This window comes from Mycteria americana, chromosome 4, assembly GCF_035582795.1.
Source record: "Mycteria americana isolate JAX WOST 10 ecotype Jacksonville Zoo and Gardens chromosome 4, USCA_MyAme_1.0, whole genome shotgun sequence".
NCBI classification, from domain to species: Eukaryota; Metazoa; Chordata; class Aves; order Ciconiiformes; family Ciconiidae; genus Mycteria; species Mycteria americana.
In genome coordinates, this window is record NC_134368.1 from 33,920,975 (window position 1) to 33,943,211 (window position 22,237).

The 22,237-nt window shown below is 35.7% G+C and overlaps 1 protein-coding gene across 1 annotated transcript in view; it reads left to right on the forward strand.

Moving 5' to 3' along the window:
• The window catches only part of TUSC3 (tumor suppressor candidate 3), a 131,438-nt gene extending 117,614 nt beyond the window's left edge, over positions 1-13,824 (forward strand). The window contains exons 8-9 of the mRNA XM_075499216.1: positions 11,274-11,348; positions 13,730-13,824. Of these exons, the coding sequence (XP_075355331.1) occupies positions 11,274-11,348; positions 13,730-13,824 (170 nt within the window). The remainder of the gene's footprint in view (positions 1-11,273; positions 11,349-13,729) is intronic.
• The last annotated feature ends 8,413 nt before the right edge of the window (positions 13,825-22,237 follow it).

Consider the following 22,237-nt stretch of genomic DNA (forward strand, 5'->3'; position numbering starts at 1 on the left):
CGGGGGGCTGGGTACCCAGAGAACAACTGGCCCTGCTATTAAAGACTGAGGCAAAGAAGGCATTAAGTACCTCAGCCTTTTCCTCATCCTTGGTCACTGTGTTCCCTCTCCCGTCTACTAGGGGCTGGAGATTCTCCTTAGCTCTCCTTTTGCTGCTAATGTATTTGAAGAAGTGTTTTTTGTTCTCTTTTACAGCAGCAGCCAGACTGAGCTCTAGCTCAGCTTTGGCCCTTCTAATTTTCTCCCTGCACAACCTCGCTACACCTTTGTAGTCCTCCTGAGTTGCCTGCGCCTTCTTCCAGAGGTCGTAGACTCTCCTCTTTCTCCTGAGTTCGAGCCAGAGCTCTCTAGTCAGCCAGGCCGGTCTTCTTCCCTGCCGGCTCGTCATACTCCCATCTTCCTCTTAAAGCAGGTTTATCACCAACACTGGATCTGGTCTTCCATGTCTTTGTCTAGTGCAAGTGTTTAAAAACTCCAGGGATGGGGATTGCATAATTTCTCTGGGCAGTTACAGAAATGAAGTTGTTCCTAATATCCAGTCTGAACCTCCCAAGCTGCAATTCATGGCTCCTGCTGTTGTGTATAACAATCTTGTCTGTCACAAAGTTGTGGCTTCCCTTTGGATTTTTTGCCAGTCTTGTAGAATTAGTGAAGTCTTCAGTGATGTTTTCATTCAAAAAAGAACAGAACATTCTATGGCATAGAATAATGTGATCCATTATGTTTTAGCTTTTTTATTGCTTAGGAAGAAAACAAAAGGCAAGGTTTGCTTTTATTCATGCTACTTTACAGCTCATTCCTAGCCGTAGATTGGCAGGTAAATTTTTTTTTTTTTTTGCACAGAAAGAGTGCTTTAATATTTATTTCCAGAGAAAAAGTAATACTGAATAACAGTTAGGTATAATTTAATTTGAGGTTGCATTTAATCATCCATAAAAATATGCTGATCTTTTAAATATCTGCTTATATCAGTTTTCTTTGAAATTGACCAACTTTGATTTCCTTCCCAGGAGCAATAGAACCTTGTTATCATTTGCAACTGAGAAGGAAGTTTTATGTAATATATAACAGTATTTATCCCCACATCAGCCTGATGATCACTGCTTCAAGCAACTGGATGTAATTTACACACATAATAATTTGGGGGGTTATGGGACTTTCCTGTGAAGTAGAAAAGTTATCAAAAAGTCGTCACTGAAATGGACATAAAATGCTGTAGAATAAATATGGCAAACATTACAAACAAAAATTATTTAAAATAAGAGCATGGAATAGATTTTATTTAAACAGAAATCTTTTTTTGTTAAATGGATATGGAAGTGGTAACTTATGTGGAGCTATCAACATGCTAGACATTGTGTAGCCTGTAATGCAAGGTTTTTGCTTCTGATGAGTTTGAATATCTCTGAGGACCCTAGGACTGCATAATTTACAGATGAATAACTTTGTTCACATGAGTAATCCTGGTAAGACTCTCTATTTGCTGGCTAGATATCTAATTCTACCAAATAAAAAGAGCATGTATCTAAACACATTATGATTTAACAATAAAGTTTAGCATCTTCTCAAGTTATCATCACAGTTTACATCTATGTGTATAAGTGCAGCAATGACTGTTAAGAAGATAGTTAGAGAAGGCTTGTGCAAAACAAAACATCCAACAATAATGAATGATTTAGGGATTTTTGAGCCAGATCTAGCATTCAGAATACTATAGCTCCTATCCACCAATGCATACACTCTTATTTCTTTTTAATCCTTTTTGAATTAATTATGGCACAACATTCTATAGCAATGAATTTTCAGTGTTAACTTCATGTAGTATGTAGAAATTACTCCTTTAGGATGTTTTTTTAGCCTAAAATTTGCACAATAACTCTATTGTGTGACTTGATTTAATAAGTCATGGGAAATAGTCCTTTCTCTTTTTTTTTTCCCCTTTTTCCTTCTATTGGGGGCTTTATAGAATTAGCAATATAAATTTCTCTTTCTTTTCTTCTTTCCAAGTTGAAAAATTCTACTCTTCCCTCATGCAGAAGATGTTCCAGGCTGCTGGTGTCTATTCTTGCAACCCTATCCTGACAGAAATGGGGTCATAGACAATAAGATTCAGCAGAAATGATAAGGTATTTATTACCCAAAAAAGTGCAGGGTAGGTCGACATTCTTGGAGGGACAAAGGAGAGGAACTAAAGACAAAGATATTGAAGTACAGTTGCTAGAGTTAGGGAGGATAGAGTTACTAAGAAGATATAGAGGCAGAATAGATATGACTGTGGAATTAAGAGCTGTCATTTTCTAAGAGGAACAATGTGAAGTAAACTACACAATCAGTATTACTGTTGTAATTAATTATAGCTGAATACAGATAGAGTATGTTGACTGTTGTAAACTGAACAGCCATTGGAGTATGCAGTGTTGAGCTGTAAATATGGCTCTGGGTGTGAAGATACAGCGAGAAAGATAAGGAATAGTAAGGTTGGATAGGCTGTGTTGAAGTTGAAGTATTTCTTAAATTCTTTCATTTCTCCCTTTGGTAGACACTAATTAGTACTTCTAATGAATGTCCATTTTCATCAAGTTTTTATGTCATTCCTTGGAGAAATAAAACTGATTTCAATGTAATGTGTCATATTTTTTTTCCTTTTGCAGTAACAGTGAATCTTTATTATATGAGTAAGTTTAAAAGTTACAGTAAATATTTTCATTATCAAAAGAGTTTCAGTTATTAAGCAAATTATTTGTTGTACTGGAAATAAATCTAAACCATTATTATAGGAATTAACAGTTACTATTAACGTGATAATTTTTCTTCTTATTACTATTAAACTTAGTTAATTTTGATGCTGATAAAACACATGCACCTAAGTAAAAATGGAAATGTCTTTTCAGTTTGTTAATTTGAATTCCCAAGGCAGAGTTTAATGTGACAGCTGTGTAGGTGGATATGAGATGTTGATTGAGACGGAAAAAGAAATTTGATTGGTTACAAAGAAGAAGACAAATCTTTTCTGTAGCATTAAAATTACACCTATTATGAAAGACATTTCCTGTCCTACAGAGTGAATTTAAATGAAGTGTATTAAGTGCCTCTTTGGTGTAAGGAAACTTAACCACATAATGAATTTAAATAGGAGATGTCTTTCTGTGTGTCAGTAGGGCTCGTGCAAAGTCACTGAGCATAAGAACCTGAAATTTTGAGTCAAAGTCAGTAGAACAATACTCATTTAGCTCTCGGTAGTAAGACTATCAGTCGTGCATAATGGAATCAAATTCTGTTCCCCTGAGATTATGTAAAAGTGAATTATGATGACAACTAAAGCAGTGAGATAAGGTTTTTGTATGCTTGATCTTAAGGATAAGAAAAAAGGAAAGATCACCACAGTGGAAAAAGATAGAACTAAAAGCACAAAATTATAGCATATTTAAGCATGCTTCTTAATTAACTATGGAAATTAATATCCAAAGCAGCAAAACATACTGCACATTTTCTATTCTTTACTTGCGTTATCCACCAATACTATCCGTTAACCTTGTAGGCTCTTCTGGCTCTTCTGGAGGCTGCCTGACTCCTCCTAACTGTAATGAAGCATAAAGAAATGATAGCTAGAAAAATAAAGAAATTTCCCTCCATTACCTCATTTTCCTACTGCCTGATGTTAAAATAATTCATAATATGACCTTTTAAGAAAGATACTTAGGTCTTTTAGGTGCCAGAGAGATATGCAGAGACCTTAAATTTACAGCTGGGCATTTGTCAATGCAACATACAACATAATTCTCTTTCATCAGCTGATTGAATGATACTGGATTTGGTGAATTGCCTTCAAATATGGCATGTGTCTTCTGTATGAAATTACCAACTCTGTAGTTCAGTGATTTTTTTCAACCATTTTCAATTTCTGGCTCTAAAATTTTCCAATGGAAGTGCAGATCCCTGTGAAGCAAGTTTAGCTGTTGGCTGCTCTGACAATGGCCCCGTTTCTATTTGCCCTTTGCAAATACCTCACTCTCCACAGACCAAGAGGCATTCACTGACTGCAGGCTGAAGACAACAGCATTTTTAAGGGTTTCTTTAGCCATCAATTAATAATTTTCATGGTTATTTTAATTGTTAAGAAACATATTTGTTTGAGTGGCTAAAAGATGCAGAAACATAGTCCAAAGTTAAACATTTTAACTTTTGGATCCACAGATAGCTTTTACTAAATTGAATAGTCCTCAAGTGCATTCAGCTAAGAATAAACTGTGTCCATTAAGATACTGCACAGGTCTTTAACAATGAAGGAAAGTATAATGCCAGCCTAGAGTCATACTGATGATGATTTATGATATAGAAAAAGAATGTATGATGTTCTTAAAAAGATTTATAGGTGCTTAGAGAAAGCAAGAGAGATAGTGTATGTGCATGCGGAAGGATCAAGTGTCTACTAGCAAACAGATGAGACAACATACTAAAACAAGTCTAGTGTTTGAAATGAAGTGCTTGAAAATAAGGTAGATGTTTGGAATAAAGTGTTAGAACAGTGAGAGAAAATGATATAGCATCATAAATACTTATAAATAGCTCAAATGTAGTTTGTTTTAGGCAATGTATCTGTGTTTAAAAGTTAAGAAATGAAGCTATTAAGAAAAATTAATTCAATTATTTTAATCTCTGCTTAACATTAAGGAAACTAAAGTACTGTTATACATCTACCTGTTCTGGAGATGTGTATACTTCTGTGATTTAGAATCATATAATCATAGAATAGGTTGTGTTGGAAGGGACCTTAAAGATCACCTAGTTCCAACCCCCCTGCCATGGGCAGGGACACCTTCCACTAGACCAGGTTGCTCAAAGCCCCATCCAACCTGGCCTTGAACACTTCCAGGGAGGGGGCATCCACAGCTTCTCAGGGCAACCTGTTCCAGTGCCCTCATAGTGAAGAATTTCTTCCTTATATCTAATCTAAATCTACCCTCTTACAGTTTAAAGCCATTACCCCTTGTCCTATCACTACCTGCCCTTGTAAAACGTCCCACTCCAGCTTTCTTGTAGGCCCCCTTCAGGTAGTGGAAGGCTGCTATAAGATCTCCCCAGAGCCTTCTCTTCTCCAGGCTGAACAACCCCAACTCTCTCAGCCTGTCTTCATAGGAGAGGTGCTCCAGCTCTCTGATCATCTTTGTGGTCCTCCTCTGGACTCGCTCCATCAGGTCCATGTCCTTCTTATGTTGGGGGCCCCAGAGCTGAACACAGTACTCCAGGTAGGGTCTCACGAGAGCAGAGTAGAGGGGGAGAATCACCTCCCTCGACCTACTGGTCGACCTGCTGATTTGTGTGTCTCTAGGCAAGAAAATTTGTAGAGACAAATTAGAAAATGTAAATCAGGTTAGAAAAAAGTATTTATTTTGTACAGTGGCAAACCACACTATAAGAATTTGCGAGATGGACAGGACTAACCCCAAAACCCCATCAGATGTAATTTACAAAACTAAAAAGGTCATAAATAATAAATGTAAAAATCATCTCCCCAGAGTTAGGTTCAGGTGATCCTAAAAGAAGACACCAATATGAATAATTAGGATGTAAATAAGGCTGAAAACCCCTGAATGTTTGATTAGTGATTTAGCACAAACTTACTCAGGTATCTTTATGCTACATTGTTGCAGTTGAATTAAAATTGATTCCAGAGTCTTTCTCTTCTTCTGAAGTTTTTATATGGCCTTTCCATTCTCAAGTGTCTAAGAGCATCACAAGAGGGACAGTTCCATCAGATTATCTGTGGATTAGACAGTCTCATAAATTGAAGCTGAAAGTAATCAAATGAATAATAAAGAAACTTTTTCACTATAGGAGATCCTGTATGAGTATCCAGTTGATTCTCTGCTCTGTTAAAATGATGAAAAAGCATCAAAAAGGAAAGTGGTGTAGTTTGGTTGGCATTTAAACGGTTGAAACACAAACTTCCAGCTACTTCACTGTTGTGTATTGCATATTTCAAGGCGTTGAGGGGAACTCCAGTGCCAAGACTCATGTAATAATTCCTAAAATTCTTGAAAAGCTATTTGGTGTAGCTGAACCCAGAAGATTTTTAGCTGAAAGAATGTTCAGGGGTATTGTGAGTATCAGTACAACTAGATTTCAGGCCATTGAAAAATACTGAAGTACATCTTGATAGTGTACAATTCATGCTTAAATTAAATTCATATTGGAATAAATAATTTTCAGACTATGCTCCAGGTTTTCAACTTCTGAGTTAGGAGTCATCCTTCTTCACTGAGACGAGACACAGAGTGATTGATATCTTAAATGTGCCTCCTTCCTCAGCCCTCAAGGCCTGGTGAATCATCCACTGGGTCTAATTGAGAATTGATTGCACATTGAATAGCGTAAGTGGAATATTAGAATCATTGCTCATTGTTTCCTAAACTGAAGCAACAATGTCTTGAAAGAAACCATGAGACCTGTTGCATTGCAGAACCATACTTTTTGTCTTGATTAGTTTCTTCAACCTACGATAAAAAAAATCAGATCCTCAAGCTAGGAAAAGTGGCTAATACCTTGTTTTCAAGAACTGCACATAGCTGAAGAATATTTCCTAAATAAGATGGCTGGAATGCATGTTACGCTTGGATTTTTCAAATATAAGTTGAAAGTTAAATCCAACCTGGAATGGTTCAGATAAAGAACCTGTAATATGGTCAGTATTTCTGAAATTTAGCAGATATTTTATAGGTTTAAGTATTAGTAGGAAAAAGTTAAGACAAATATCTCAGTTAGCAAAATCTGCATCCCTCATAAGGGACCAGCAAAGAATTTCTCATGTTCTAATCATCACCCCCTAGCCAAAAAAAATCTAAGAAAAGAAAAAAGAGAAGAAAAAACACCATAGATTTTCCTGTTGATCATATTAATCATTGACAAAATGTATGTGCTTTTCTTTGTTCCATGTATGACAAAGTGAACCAGAAGTTTTAAAAGTTTGTGTGCTAATCTGTCCCCATTTCAGTTAACAGTAAACTGAGCACAGACTCGAGTGGATGAATATTTTGTTCCCTAGTTTTTCTTGCTCATGTGTTATTAAGCAACTGCATGATCTGCAGCTAAAGGTAGTTGTTTCTTTATGTGTATAATGCTAATACCAGATTTTGTACTCTTGGCAGAAATCCAGCAGAATATGAATGAGACCACCAAACTTTTTTCACAAAAGTAACCAAGTGTTAGTCAACCTATTTTCCCTCCTTCTTTTATTCCCCACTCACTACTAATTAGGACTAAATTTGTGAAGTAACGATATAAATTATATATCACATTAACAAACTTATGAACTATCAGGTTTTCTTCCTTTTGGGCATTCTGGCTGGAATTAACAGTGATTAAATTTTCTATTAAAGTATGCTAATAAAAAGTACCAGAATTTACTAGTAATTACTTTCCTTTTGTAGGGTATCTATCATTCTGGAGTTTATTGATCCAATCTGTTTTGGTTTGGTTTGGGTTTGGTGTTGTGGTTTTATTAATACTTCCAATGAGGCATCTTGATTTTTGCAGGGCTAAATATTATGCTCTGTTACTGCTGATCACTTTCTGAATAATCTTACGAATTTCGAAGACCACTGTGTTTTTCACCCTAATTTAAAACTATTCTTCTTCAGGTATCAAAACATTCAGGACCTTTTCAAAAGCACTAACTAAATAATATACGTTGTCAATTTCTACGAAAAGCACGTACCAGCTGGGAAAAGGAGCAGCCGAAGTTTAATATGTAAAAGTTATATCATTCCAAATTTGAGAAGACATATAACTGGATTTACACAGGAAAAAAAATTGCTACAGAGGGATACATTTATCAGAAAACATGAGCATCTGAATTTAAAACATTTGCAAGCCACATTTATTTATCTGAGTTTAGCCACATTCCCCTCATCTTTTCAGAACACTTTCATAATGTATAGTGAGGGAGATAAAGAGGAACTAGAATGTAAGTACATCTTTTGATGCCATCTGATTTTTTGCAGATGGAAAACTGTCCAAGTAACCACTTGCCAAAATTCTGCACTGCTAGAAAAATATGATACTGTAAAAGATTATTTTCAGAGCTAGGACAGTTGCTTTCTTTTGTAGAATATCAAAATAATGTAAAGACATAACATACAGTGTTAGAAACAGGAGCAAAAAATAATAACTTAAGCTAAGTATTCTCTGGTAAAAAGCTAATGATTGCATTGAAATCACGACTCAGATTGAATTTTTACTTCAACATCACAGGGCTGAGGCAAGTAACATGTTCAGTGTTAGACTGTGAAGTTATGAAGCTGATGTCATTGAAGCTAAAAGGCAACCAGTGAGGCTGAAAGCTCAACAACGACTAAAGTTAGAAAGCAACAACTGAAGCAAAAATAGTGACAGTGTGAGGGAAGCTTTAGAGGTAATGATGTGAGACTCGAGAGGGAAAAAAATCAGCACAGTTCAGCTGGTTACAGATCTAAAATTCTCAGTTGCAGAGCAAAGAGTTACTTTTGTCAGACTGTTGTTCCTGATGGTAAGAAAAGTGAATTAAAACTCACGGTCGGGTAAGAAAATGGGAACTCAGTTACAGAATGGTTGTCTGCCAAATGGCTTTTTAGTGTGTAGTTGGTTTGTTTGTTTCTCAGAAGCAGCCAGGTAAGGGAAATAGCAAAGGGCCACATTATGTGCAATATTGCATGAGATAATGAAGCAGATAAATTCCATTTACAAAGCAGTCCAAAACCTTTGCAAAAAGTAGCACTTCCCTGAGAGGCTCTGGTGAGTTACTCTCACATCTCGGGGCTGGTTTTTTCCCATGACTCAGTTAAACTAAGAACAACAATACTACTATAAATCTAAGTGAGGGATTGGTAAAACAAAGTTGTTATTAGATAATGCTACATTAGAGACTTAATTCTTAATAGGGTAGAAATATATGTGGAATGTTTTTTCTCAGCGCTTCTTGTTGCAGCTTCCTCAATTAATTCATTTTTATGCTTTTGTAACTTTAAAAGCAGAGAACTGAATGATTCTCTTGACATTTTCCACTGCTTTTTCCTACTTGAAGGATAGCAGTAGCACAGGAAATTTCCAGTCTCTTATGCTCATGAATCTGAATCTTAACAGGCAAAATTTTTAGAAAGTAATTTTTGCCTTCCCTTCCAATTTGCAGTCTCATGGATTCCAGGGTTGGTTTTTTTCCCAATATTTTGCAACTTTTTTAAAAATTATTTTGTCAAAGCCAGTAATAAGCTTCTGGAAAACTTGAATACAACCATTTATTCATAAGAGTAACCCTATGCATTATACCTTGTGTGCATGTGTGAGAAAGTAATTTGGGGCCACTAGTGTGTTTCTAATAAGTGTCTAATTTAGGACTGTAGGTAGATGTCTGTATCAAACGGGATGTTAAAACTTACATTTCCTTGACGTTGCCTGTTGGGTGAGAGGGGATCTGCCTCCTTTCACAATCAGTGTTTGCTTTTGTTAATCCTGTTATTCTTCATTAGACTTTTCTCATTCTATGTATATGAAATTTGTAAGTCTCAAACCTGAATCGGGTTGTCCTGGTTTAACCCCAGCCAGCAACTAAGCACCACACAGCCGCTCGCTCACCCTCCCCACCCCATGGGATGGGGGAGAGAATCTGAAGAGCAAAAGTAAAACTCGTGGGTTGAGATTAGAACAGTTTAATAATTGAAATAAAATATAATAATAATAATAATAATAATAATAATAATAATAATAAATTGTAATGAGAAGGAAAACGATGAGAGAGAGAGAGAGAGACAAAAACCAGGGAAAAAAAAAACCAAGTGATGCAAGTGCTCACCACCTGCCAACCGATGCCCAACCAGTCCCCAAGCAGTGATCGCTGCCCCCCGGCCAACTCCCCCCAGTTTCTATACTGAGCATGATGGCATATGGTATGGAATAGCCCTTTGGCCAGTTTGGCTGTGCCCCCTCCCAGCTTTTTGTGCACCTCCTCGCTGGCCGAGTATGGGAAGCTGAAAAGTCCTTGACTTAGTGTAAGCACTGCTTAGCAACAACTAAAACACCAGTGTGTTATCAACATTATTCTCATGCTAAATCCAAAACACAGCACTATACCAGCTACTGGGAAGAAAATTAACTCTATCCGAGCCGAAGCCAGGATATAATCTCTGATGAAGTATGATGATGTTAGCATTGACATTTCTAAATGCTTTTGCTCAGGCTCATCTTAACTGAAATTGTGTAACTGAAGTTTCAGATGTCTTTGAGCATTTTGGTCTAATATTGAACATTCCTAACATGAATATTGATAGGATTAGTGCAAGTATAATGTTACAGGATGCAGATATTGTTTATGGATGTAGCATGTTTGAAGTATCTCCTGTGCATTATCTATATGCGTAAATAGAAACATCTTCTCATTCTTAAAGTTTGTAGTCATCATGCTACCTAGCCCTGGGGTAAGTAATGCTTAAAAATCCAACCTTATTCAAGAATCGGTTAACTCTGGTGTAATTCGTATTTCCTGAAATTGTGAGATACAGCTCCCACGATGCACTCCTGCTTCAGTACGGCATTCAGGCATGCCTCCTCTTCAGAACAGATGTTATGCACAGTAGTAACCGTTCCTTTTTGTTTATACAGTTTCAAATAAACAATTAAGTGAATGGTTTAAGATCTTGCTAAATTATTTAAATTGTTTTATCATTATGTACTTGTTCACATTTGTAACAGTTATAATGAGACAATAAAACACTGAAAGTGACTGAGGACTTTGCCTCTGAGATGTTTCTCTGCTGAACTATTAAGCAATATGACACTAAAGAGGGAGCTAATGTCTTATCTAAAAGCAGAGGAAGATAAAACAGTCCAACTGCTTCAGTTTGCATCAAATAACCCATGATTGTGTGCAATAACACTGAATGATTTCTGGTTCTTTTAGTTTTCATTTTTTTAAATCCTTTACTTCCAATATACAGAATATTGTAAGATATTGGGGAATAGCTACTTCCATAACTGTCCAAAAATTTTGTGTCCTACTTGATGACTTGTCCTTCAAAGCTTTTTGAACCTTCTTTCCTTTTTTATGTAGAATGCACAAAGGAAAATCTTACTACACATTTTCGCCACGGGTGAGTGTATTGGTACAGTACAGATTGTGATATGCAGTTTTATATATAAACACTTTCTTTCATTTTATGAGCTTGAAAGCTTTAGTTCATAGATGTACCTGTGTGGTTTCTGAGGTATCCACACGTCTGCTGTTTTCCTTGACAATGGCGATACAGATGCTGCTATCACCATGGGAATGGTACTCCTGAATGAAGCTGCTACCTCCAAAGGGGATGTTGGAAAAAGGAGAAGTAAGTTATTTTGTACAACTAAGACGATGTTTAGACAATTAGAAGACATCGAGAAATTACAAATGATTATCTGATTAAGTTTGCAGAAGGTCTCTACCTTAAACCAATTTTTACCTTTTGTGGGGTGGAGAAGAGGAGACTATAAAAATTCTATTGATAAAACTGCATTCACATGAATTTTTAACAGTAAAAAAATGCTTTAAGCATACTCAGCCAAGCTACAGCTTGACACAGTATCTCCACTATGTAGTACTGCGTTGTATACATGCTTTTTAGCTCTTGAATTATATTGAAAGTCAGCAAGATAAAGAACAAGCGTTTCAAAACATCATTTTCAAGATTAATTTAGGCATTTAAGATGTTTAAGATGACAACATCCAAAGGAGTGTGAAAATTCTTTTACTTGGTACACTTTGCCAGTATCATGTTTCCAGAGAAAAGTGAAAGCCCAGCAGTAAATGTAGTACAGAACATATCCTAATCTGTAATGTCTAAAGATTCTTAGCCTGAAGTGCAAGTTTTATGTTTTTCTGAATGTTATTGTCATTCAGAATATTTGGAAGATTTTTTGGCAATGAATTACATAAGCATACAGTATGGAAGTATTTTATCCAGATTTAAACTTCCTAACTGTTATGTCGAACAAACTTTTACTTAGTACAACATAGGTTGAAACAAATATACCCATCTGCCTTTGTACCTTTTGTAATATGTTTTTTTCATATCCCCTGCCATTTATTCTTTTTCTCATATAAGGCACTGAAGACCTTTGAAAGATACCAGACTTCCTACACTGCTTCCCCTTTCTTTCTAGATCATCTTTTTAGCTTCTTCTATGTAATGCACAGTAATGCAGATAAGGCTGGCCAACTGTTTTCTATAAAAGCATTCTATAATTCTTCGTAATAGCTGGTTGAATGTTGGCTAGAGATCTCTAGTGATTTGAGGGTCTCCTTCAATGAGCTGCAGATGTATAATTTAATTCTGAATATCTTTTATAGTATCTAGCTTTAATACTGATGTCAAAAGAGACAGTGATATGAGTTTAATTGGAATATGATCTTAGATCACAATTGAGATCTGGGTCTGTGAACATGGACACAGAGAAATAACAGTGGGCTGCAGTACAAATTCAGGCTCTCTTCTGCTTGTGGCCATTATGTGAATGCTTTCCGTGTACCTGCCTTGCATCGCTCATGCTTTGCAATTTATTCATCAATGCTTTGAAATCATATTTGTGACTAGTGATTTCTTTATAATGAAGTGTGTTTATAAAATTTGTACATGGCTAGTTTTCTCAAAATAACTGCAGAAAATTTATATTTCAATTGATACGTGTCAGTTTCCACATGGTCAGTTTTAATAAAAAAAATGTGTCATTGTCAGTTTCCCCAGCCTCATGGTTGCTTGTCCTTCACTCAAAGCCAGCGCACTTTTGAAGCGTGAATATTGCCATTAAATAGCAAAGGTTTGGCTAAAGTAGGAATAGTATAAGAAGAGAAGCTTTTAAAATCAAAGTATTTCACTAGAACCAAAACGTTATCTAATGTAGATGAGCTGCATCTCAATTATATGCATCGGCTTGTAACGTTGCCTTTTTTTTTTTCTTTATTTACATGCAGTTGAGCAAGCTATCATGATCAAAAAGGTTTTATGCTATTACTACACAGGTGCCAACTGGTGTTACAAATTTTATTTGTTAATTTAAGTATTTACTTTGCTAATTCATTCTTTGCCTGGAAAGGCTCAAAGCGATTGCATCTGGATGCTGTCAGAAGGTCTGTGTCATTGTTATTTATCTTCAAAACCCAAAGATTTATATTGCTATCAAGTTAAGAGTAAAAAGTAATTTGGCTACCAGCCTTGGAACTTACTACACTGAAATGTTTTATCCACTACGAACTAGATAAAGTAGTTACTAAACTGCCTTTGCTGTTACTTCAGCCTTAGATGGCTGACTAGAGAGAACATGATTCCGTTAGTCAAGGGATATTTTTCCAAATGTAATTTGTTTTCCAAAAAGAACAAGCAAATACCTGAAATTACATTGCTTGATATGTATAATTTCCAGGGTTATTAAATCCATTATCAGCAGTAAGGTGTTTGCATCCACATACGTTTGAGTTGCAAATTGCTGCTCTTTTTTCTTGAAAATACTTTCACACTGACAAGTTATTTTTTCTTAATAACCATAAATATTATTTCCGTATGTGTTTGAAATCCTGTCAGAAGATAGTGGGCATCAATAGTCAAGGCAGTAACATTTTTGTATTTAACTGTGTCAAAATTCTCTGTAAATGATTGACATAAATAATATTCTTTGTAGAGATTCCAGTTTTAAATCTTTTGTGTGCTAATAAACAAAGTTATTTTCTTTCCAGTAATATGCCTGGTAGGCCTGGGTCTGGTGGTCTTTTTCTTCAGCTTCCTGTTATCAATATTCCGCTCCAAATACCATGGCTACCCATACAGGTAATCTGTCATTAAATTCTCATCTTCTAGATTTTAATAGCTTTGTATAAGTTTAAGAATAGCTTTCAGGTAAACAATCTTTAATTTTTATGACTGAAGTCTGTGGGAGCTGGAAGAAGCAGGAAGAATGGTGATTAATTCAAGCAAACCAAAAAGGGCTGGAAAGCTAATGTTGTTAACATGAGTGTTAATGCAGACCAGTTAAATGGGTTTGAACACAGACATGTGGCATACACAGTGCCCCATGAAAAATGCAAAAGAAAACATGTGCTTCAGTTTATAAATCTTTATTAGATATTTATTTGTGTATCTTTATAACTAAGATGTACATAAGACAAGGCACAGAAACACCAAACCAATGTACAGTGCTAAGCTATGATTTATAACTAAAAGTACCCTCTTCTGTCAGCCACACCAGAGAGGAACAAAAGGGTTATGGCCTCTCATAATTATATGTAGAGCTATCAATTAAGCAGTTAGAATTTGTCTGACAAGCAGAAAAAGTGGAAAAATAGTGAAGGAAATACAGTTCTTGCCTTTTGTAGGTGGATGCTTTCAGCTGGGAAGTCACCTACAGAGGTAGTCTAGACTTCTGATTCACATCTTCTTGCTGATCTGCTATATATATATATTTTTAGTAGCCTGCCAGGAACAGATGGCCCATATCATTTTCTTTTGATCTTGCTACCATTTTCAGATGTGCATGAAAAAGCCTAGCTAGAGGAAAGGGAAAGGGTGCAATTAAGCAATATCTTCAGTGCTCTAGTACAGATATACCAGGCTACCGAGGTAAAACCAATACAGTGACATTTCCCGAGTCATCAAGTTTGTGGAACAAAACAGAGACTTGTTGATTTTTCTCTCCCAAAGCTTTGTTTTGTAAGATGGCTAAATATTTTTAATGAAGAGACCTTTTCCTGTTGTTCTTATTCTCCAAGATTAGCAATTTTGTTCCATTGACTTTTGATCCTATTTGAAACTATGCTGTTCTTCCTTTTGCTTCAGTCTTTGCTCCTTTTTAACTTTTTTCCTGTAGAGATATATATATAAAAACATATATATGTATACAGTTGACATAGCCTTAACATGCTATGCTAGGCTTTACAATACAGATAGTATGTATGAGTGCTGTTTTCCCCCCTCACGTTGGTCACAATGTGGTTAAAAAGGTGAGATTTTCCTTATTTCCAGTGAAATTGATTTCCATAAACTAGTAGACTAATCCTTCACAGAATATTAGTCTACAGTACTATTACCATATATGGAAGAGTAAGTGGACGACATGTTGCAATGTAGATGATACAGTAACATTTTGCTGAAAGATCTGGCATGATGAAATATCAACTGATACATTTACAAATAGATACATAAGGGAAACATTAGTACAACAGATTCAGAAAGTTATATTTTGAAGTAAGTAGAGAACAAAAGAACTGTATCTATTAGTGTTAACAGTTCTGTTGTTTTTACAGCCACTGTTAATGAATCATATAAGGAATACTTCTACAGTTTTTCTCAGATACTTCTTAGTGTTGATTTCTATGACCAGGTCTTGCGATTAGTGTAGCAGCCAGCTTTATATTCTGTGTTATGTTCCACTAGTAAGGATTCAGCCTTGCGAAGCCAACTTAGATCTAACGTTTGAGCTAATACATAAAATTTTTGTATTAGTTTTTGCTGCGAGACCTTAGAACTATTTTCTTGTTTACTGAGCTCGGTCTCTTTATGGAGATTGACATTTAGTTTAGATCACCTCAGATTAGTTTTAGCATTCAATGACATCATAATCAAGATAAGGAAACTTTGCAGTATGCACAGAAGGTCTGCTCCTGCTTTTTTGCTCATTCCTTCCCACTAAGGGAAGAGGTCTGTAAAGGGCCCAATAGTATAATACTGCAAGATTTCATCAGTATGGAGTTGGTAGTTTGCTGTCTGGGATAGTCTGTACAGCCTCTCAGCATCCTCTCTGGAGACTACCTTCTAGCTCAACTGACTTGGGGTGAAAGACAAGTTTTCCTAAGTGTGAGGTATTCTTACTTCCCATTAAATGCTTAAGACTTAAACTTAAAAGAAGAAGGAATTATAAGCTTGATCTGCAGCTCGTAAGCTCACTTGAGAAGCACTGCCGAAGAATGTCAACCCATGGTCTGAGCTCACTTGCATCTTCTCATAACAAGTTTACTAAAATGAAAAATTGAATTTGATATGCAATGCATGTGGAAAAAAAGTGCACCTGTTAGTATGTTAAAGCTGCTGAAGAAAGAAATAAGAGAAATCCAGGATAGTGCTGAAAAGAATGCTTCATCACAATCCTGTTAAAATGAGATAGTGCTGCATCATGTTGTTACTATGACAGAATTATTAGATCTATAAACCAAATTCTGTCTTAAGGAGCTAAGTAGATTCAATATTGCAATTTACTAATCAGTAACACCCATCAAGTAAATTCATAAATGAATGAACCCTGTGAATGTATAAGAACATGAGAAACATTTAATAGCTGGCTAAGTGTTATGCAGGTTTTTTGGGTTTTTTTTAATAATGTTACTGCTCCTGCAGAATTAAACAAGATCTTACAGGCTTACTTGGACTGTCCTAGGTTCTTCATATTTTCATGGGAATAAATTAATCATTCAATCTTAAATCCTCGCTCAATGCAGAATAACTAGAAACCATCACTAGAACAGGTCCTTTTGCTTTGCTGTCATCAAATTTCATTTGCTAGCTTCCCAAATGTGTAATTTACTTATCTGGTCCTTTCCAGTGTTAAATCTTTCAGGTTTCTGTTGGTCTCTTGGGTAGCTCTGACCCCATTTTCTGTTGTGTTATTTTAAATAAACATACTATTGATTCTTTGACACTTCGGTGTTCTCAACCATGTCGTCTTCATGACAATGCCGTAGTGTCTCTTGAGAAGCCTCTTTGGTTTATGTGCATAGTTCTTACAAATTTTAATGAAGTGAACATCCAAAACGGTAAGGAGGACCAAGTATATTAACTGTTGTTTTCTCTTTCCCCCTTTAATTTAATATCCTGCATTTTAACTTCAGTCATATATGCTGATATACATTAATCTTTTTGTCTGAATTCCTTAGGATCTTCCAAGGAGTTCTATGTCCCATCAGTTGATCCCAGTGTAGATAAATCTTACATGTGGAATATGTCTGTCTTTTTATTTTCACTGATTGTAGATTTCACCTTGAAACTAACAGTCTTTATGTGATAAATTGTCCTCAGGCTAGTAAAGCTTTGCCTTTAACAATACTAACAACAACGCATACTAATGATCTGTCAGAAAAAAGAAAGAATGTTTGTGTTGGCATGCCTAAAGCAACAGTTAAAGAAAACTGAAATTGTTTTAATGCTATATGCACAATCTCAAGCATCAACTTCACTGTCCTACTTAAAAAAAAGTCAAATATACCAAATTGTTTCTGTTCTCTGGCACTGAACAACCAAATAAGTCCTCTATGAAGCAGCATGCATCGATAAAAACTGAAACAGTAACACAACCTGCTGTGCATCCTCTTTCTCTCCAGTGACCTCCATGTAGTGAAGATAAATCAAAACAGAGGTGGATAAACATAAAGCAGGAGTCAAAAACTGGAGAAAGACTGTTACTTCCGCTTCTAATGTGCATAAATACAAGTACTGGGAATGCTGTTATTTCTTTGACCCTGATAATGCCATTGTCATTGTTAATTTCTGTGACAAACAGAAAGGTGTCCAGAGGAGTGCTAGATAAGACCACAGGTCTGTAAGTGTGCTCTTTAGAGGGCATCTATGTAGGAAGGGAGACTAACATATGGTTTACATATTTTTCATCCACTTCAGACACTTTCCAATTAAGTTTTTGATTCTTCCTTCCACAGAATTTTCTTCTTGAAGGGTAGGGCTGGGAACAAAAACGGTTTAATTAATATGCTGGTAAAATACCCTTATACGATAAAGCATTGGAATGGGAGAGGTGATGCAAAATGGAGGTCATCATGAAGGTTACTTACTGAGCGAACACAATTGTGATGGATGAACTAGCATGTAACAAATCTCTCTGCTAGAGCCATTTTTACCATGGCAGGGCATTTTCATGCCTGTACTAATCCACCTTTTTTATGGGAACTAGATGAAATTTTTCATTTTGCTAAAACTTTTATTTTAATTGCTGTCATTAACTGTTGAAAGATAATGCAATAATTTTGTTTTATACTGTTGAACATTTTCGCCTTTATAATGCTTTCTGGATAAAATAAGAGTGTTGATGTATCGGAGAGAATCTTTTTTGGAAGCCTTCTCACCCCAATATTTAAAGTGAATAAGTGATATATTAAGTATCAGATACTCAGCGATTGAGCAATAAAATTTCATTATATCAATACAGAATTTTATCTCTCAGCTAATACACATGGGAATGACAGAGAAACTATTCTTAACTATAAGCCAAAAGCATGAACTCTGAGTTATCTTTGCTAGCCGGGAAAGAGCTTGGAGGGTTCTCTGGAAACCTCACTTTAGGCAGTTTCAGCCCAAAAAGCACACAGAATATTAAAAAGAATGGGGAAAGGACAGTAAGAACAAAACAGAAGACATCAGTACACTAGCACAGTAGTGTATTACTGGGAATGTTAGGAATGTAAACATTTGTAACACTGGTTTCTTCAAGAGGACAGACAGACAAAAGTCTTATCCACTGTTCACTGATGTTTCTCAATTGGTTTTTTTTTAGCTTTGGCTGAAACTTATTAACTAACTGCCCTGTGTTGTCTTTTCCGCTTTGTTTTCTGGATGAAACTTTTAGCACAGTTTCACTATTGTTAACACTTCCAATTGTCCTTTCAAGTCTACATTTTATCATTTGCTGTTGTTTTAATCTGAATTTTAATGATATGAACACCTGAAAATTTAAAGTTTTCATATAAGTTTTCATTAACTAGCTTGCATTAGGTAGCTTTTTAAAGAATTTTTTAGTACCTGCAGTTGAGTGTTTCATTATCAGATTATCCTTTATAGCCATTGTATTTGAGTATTATTGAAAAGAGTAATGTGAAGAGTTTTTAGTTAAACCATCAAAAATAATCAGCCTTCAGAACTATGTATTGGTGGAATGGAAAAATAGATATTCTGTACTGACTAGCAGAGAAAATGAACTAAACTGCAAGAAAGCATGATAAATAAAAGATGCCTTATTTTCATCAAAAAAACATAAATGTTAAGTCAGACATGAAGTATTCATTCATTGCTTAGAGAAAAACAGTCAATGCAACAAGAACAGACAAATTGCAAGACACCCCAGAGCTTGAAAATTCCTCGCATTCACTATATACACCGTATAAGAAATGTCTACCCTCGTTGTAATTAAATTAGTTTCAGTAAAGAAATCCTGTGTAATATTGAGCAAGTTAATAAAATGGAATAGTTATTTCTTGGAAATATACTGGTAAAATATTAGTAAGTAGAAAAAATAGTATTTGCAGATGTATAAAATTAAATTTATTAATAAACGTGATCACTAGTAACAACTGTTCAGATGTTCCATGTTGACTTCATGCATAATTAAATTGATTCACTAAAGTTTATGAACTGGTAAATCTACTTCTGATAAATACCAAGATTCACGTTCAGGTCTATAGTGCTCAGCAAAATACGTTACTTTCTTCAAAATGGCAGAAGTCAGGATTATTTTAAAAGACAGGAAAACAATAATATACAGTTGTCAAAACAAAGCATCTTACATTTAGCATTTTCTATACTACTTCTCTTAAAGTGGCTAGACACTGTGTTCTTCAGAAAGAAGCTGCCCATTGAAATGGAAGGCAAAACAGCTCAGTCTCCTCTCTTCATCCGACAGCACACTGAATTCATGAATATCCACAGACCTCCACATTCCTCTCTATGCAAAGTGTCCATGTTCAGTGCCGGTTCCTAGTCCTTTAAAGAATGGGAGATCTGAATTCCAGGTGTCTGGCCCCATAGCAGATCTCTTAAGAAGGGCATGCTTCTTCCTATGTCAAACAATTTGCATGCTCTTCTATGAGTAGGACCTTCCTTCTGTGATTGCCACCATTAAGCATGCCTCTTTTTGCTTTTATGACTTGCCTTTAAGTCTTACAGTTTACCATTTACTCCTACCTATTCTACCCATTTCCAGCTAGTTAATGTCTGGAAGGGCACAGTTTGGCCATCATTTCCTGTTCTGCTTTCCCCTGCTCTGTGTAAGGGGACATGGGTTTCTTTTTTGTTTTTGCAGATCTATCCCAACAGATGTTGTCCAATTTGTTATTGTAGACTTTTCAGAAACCCTGCCCACCCCACCCCCCCTGCCCCCTTCTTTCTGGCTACTCTCAAGTTTATGATTTTTTATGGTGTTTTGGCTTTTTGTGATTTTCCATCTTGGGCTTGTTCCTTCTTTGTGTATCCAGCCTCTTAAATTTGTTTTATAACTTCTATATAACTTTCAGAGTTTACCTTATCCATATTCTGTATCATGTCTCTTAGCTGCTAAAGATGAAGTTTGCTTTCAGACAGAAAGTAAGGAATGATAGATATGGTAGTGGCATATTTAACCAAAATTACACTGCCGTATTTGTATCATTCGGTCTTTTACTCCTCCTGAGCCTATCAGCGCTACCTGCCTGATTATTGTAGTCTTCAACCCTTTCCACTCTTCCCCCCAAACTTTTTCACTGCCAGTATTCCTCCTTTCTCTTCTCTTCTCCTCTTTGTTCTTTCTTTCCTATACATCACCTTACACAGCTATCCTAGACCTGGGTTATTTTTTTAGTCCCGTGTGCTCAGCATTCTCTTCTCCACTCGGCACCCTACAATTCACCTCTTCATGCAGTTGTTCTTGCTAGCTTTTCCCTTTCAATAATCACTTCACCCTCTAGCACCCAGCCAGCTGCCATCTGTTTTGCCTTGGTTTGTATGTCTTGCCTAATGAGCTTGTCAGCTTTTTGCAGCAGGGTACATCTTTATACTGGTACAGTCTTTTAAGCTTATAGCACTTGTATTTATGTTTTGTAATGATTAATTAATTATGCCATGAATGGAAAACTGATCAAATTACTACAACATGTGTATGCTAGAGCACACCGCATATCTATAAGGAGATGAAAGATCTTCCATGTGAAGCTAGAGGCAGTGAAGAATCCCTTCCATTCAGTAGTTCATTGCTTCTGTGTTTGTACAGTCAACTTGGTCTATAGTCATGCACAAGTCTATCTCTCTCTGTTCTCAGTTCCCAATTTATGAGACAACTGTTCTTTGGTAAAGTACTTAGAGTGGTATGGCAGGCAATACATACCTACTTTTTAAAAAATATAAAGTTTCATTCCAGGTGTAAAGAAAGAGTCATGTCGTCTGACACATCATCATTTATTAAAATATTAAGAATTTAAGAGTCTGCAACCCTACAGAGCCTTGCCAAGTCCTCTATACCCTCCCCACTCTGGGACCACTTCAACAGTAAAAAAGAATGTTTTAAATAAATCTGAAATGTCCTCAGAGAGGTAGTTCTCACTTTAAGTAGTAAGAGCAGATGCAGAACTTGATTAAAGAGAACAGATGTTTGAAGTGCATTTTGCTTTTTAATTTTTTTAAATAGGCAAATTTAAGTTTCAGTCACTCCAGTTTTATTTGATAACTTTCATGCTTGCTTAGTAATTACTAAATGAGATATAAAAACTTAAGAGATTATTACGCAAATGTCAAATGACTTTTCAAATGAATGTTTTGAAGTCTTTGTTTATTCTGTTCAAATAATTGTGATGCTATGTTTTATATGCATTTTTCAGCATTTAATCATGTTTTCCTTCTTTTCAGCTTCCTAATTAAATGAATTCAAGAGGGATTCATTTAGAGCTGCTTACCATGAAGTTAAGCTATTACTGATCTTATCTGCCCACCAATGTTACATGTATTCAAGAATCTTTTGTTGGTTCATCTGTTTCTGTGATAATTTATATAGTATGCTGATAGAGAAATGAATGCAGTTTTATGCAATGAATGCGTAATTTATAGAAACATACAGTAAACACCTCACTTGGAAGTGCTAAAAAGTTATGAATATAGTGTGCTCCAGAATTTAAATAAATTTCATTATAATGGGCTTCTGTTTAAGGCTTTCTCATTAACTTTAGTACATGAATCCAATGGGTATTGCCAAGATTTTTCACCTGAAGTTTGTAACAAGGTTTTGAGATATGTTTTGGAACTGAACAATAGATCACTGGTTCTTCAACTACTCTTAAGAGAAATACCATGGTGGAAACTAATTTAATGACTACATACACCTTGCCACCACTTTGCTTTGAAGCAGTATATGTATATATAGTCTCTGATCACCTCAGACATGTCAAGCCATTAATATAAAATTGTATTCTACGTATTTTCATCCTGGATTTCTTCTTTTCCTGGCTCAG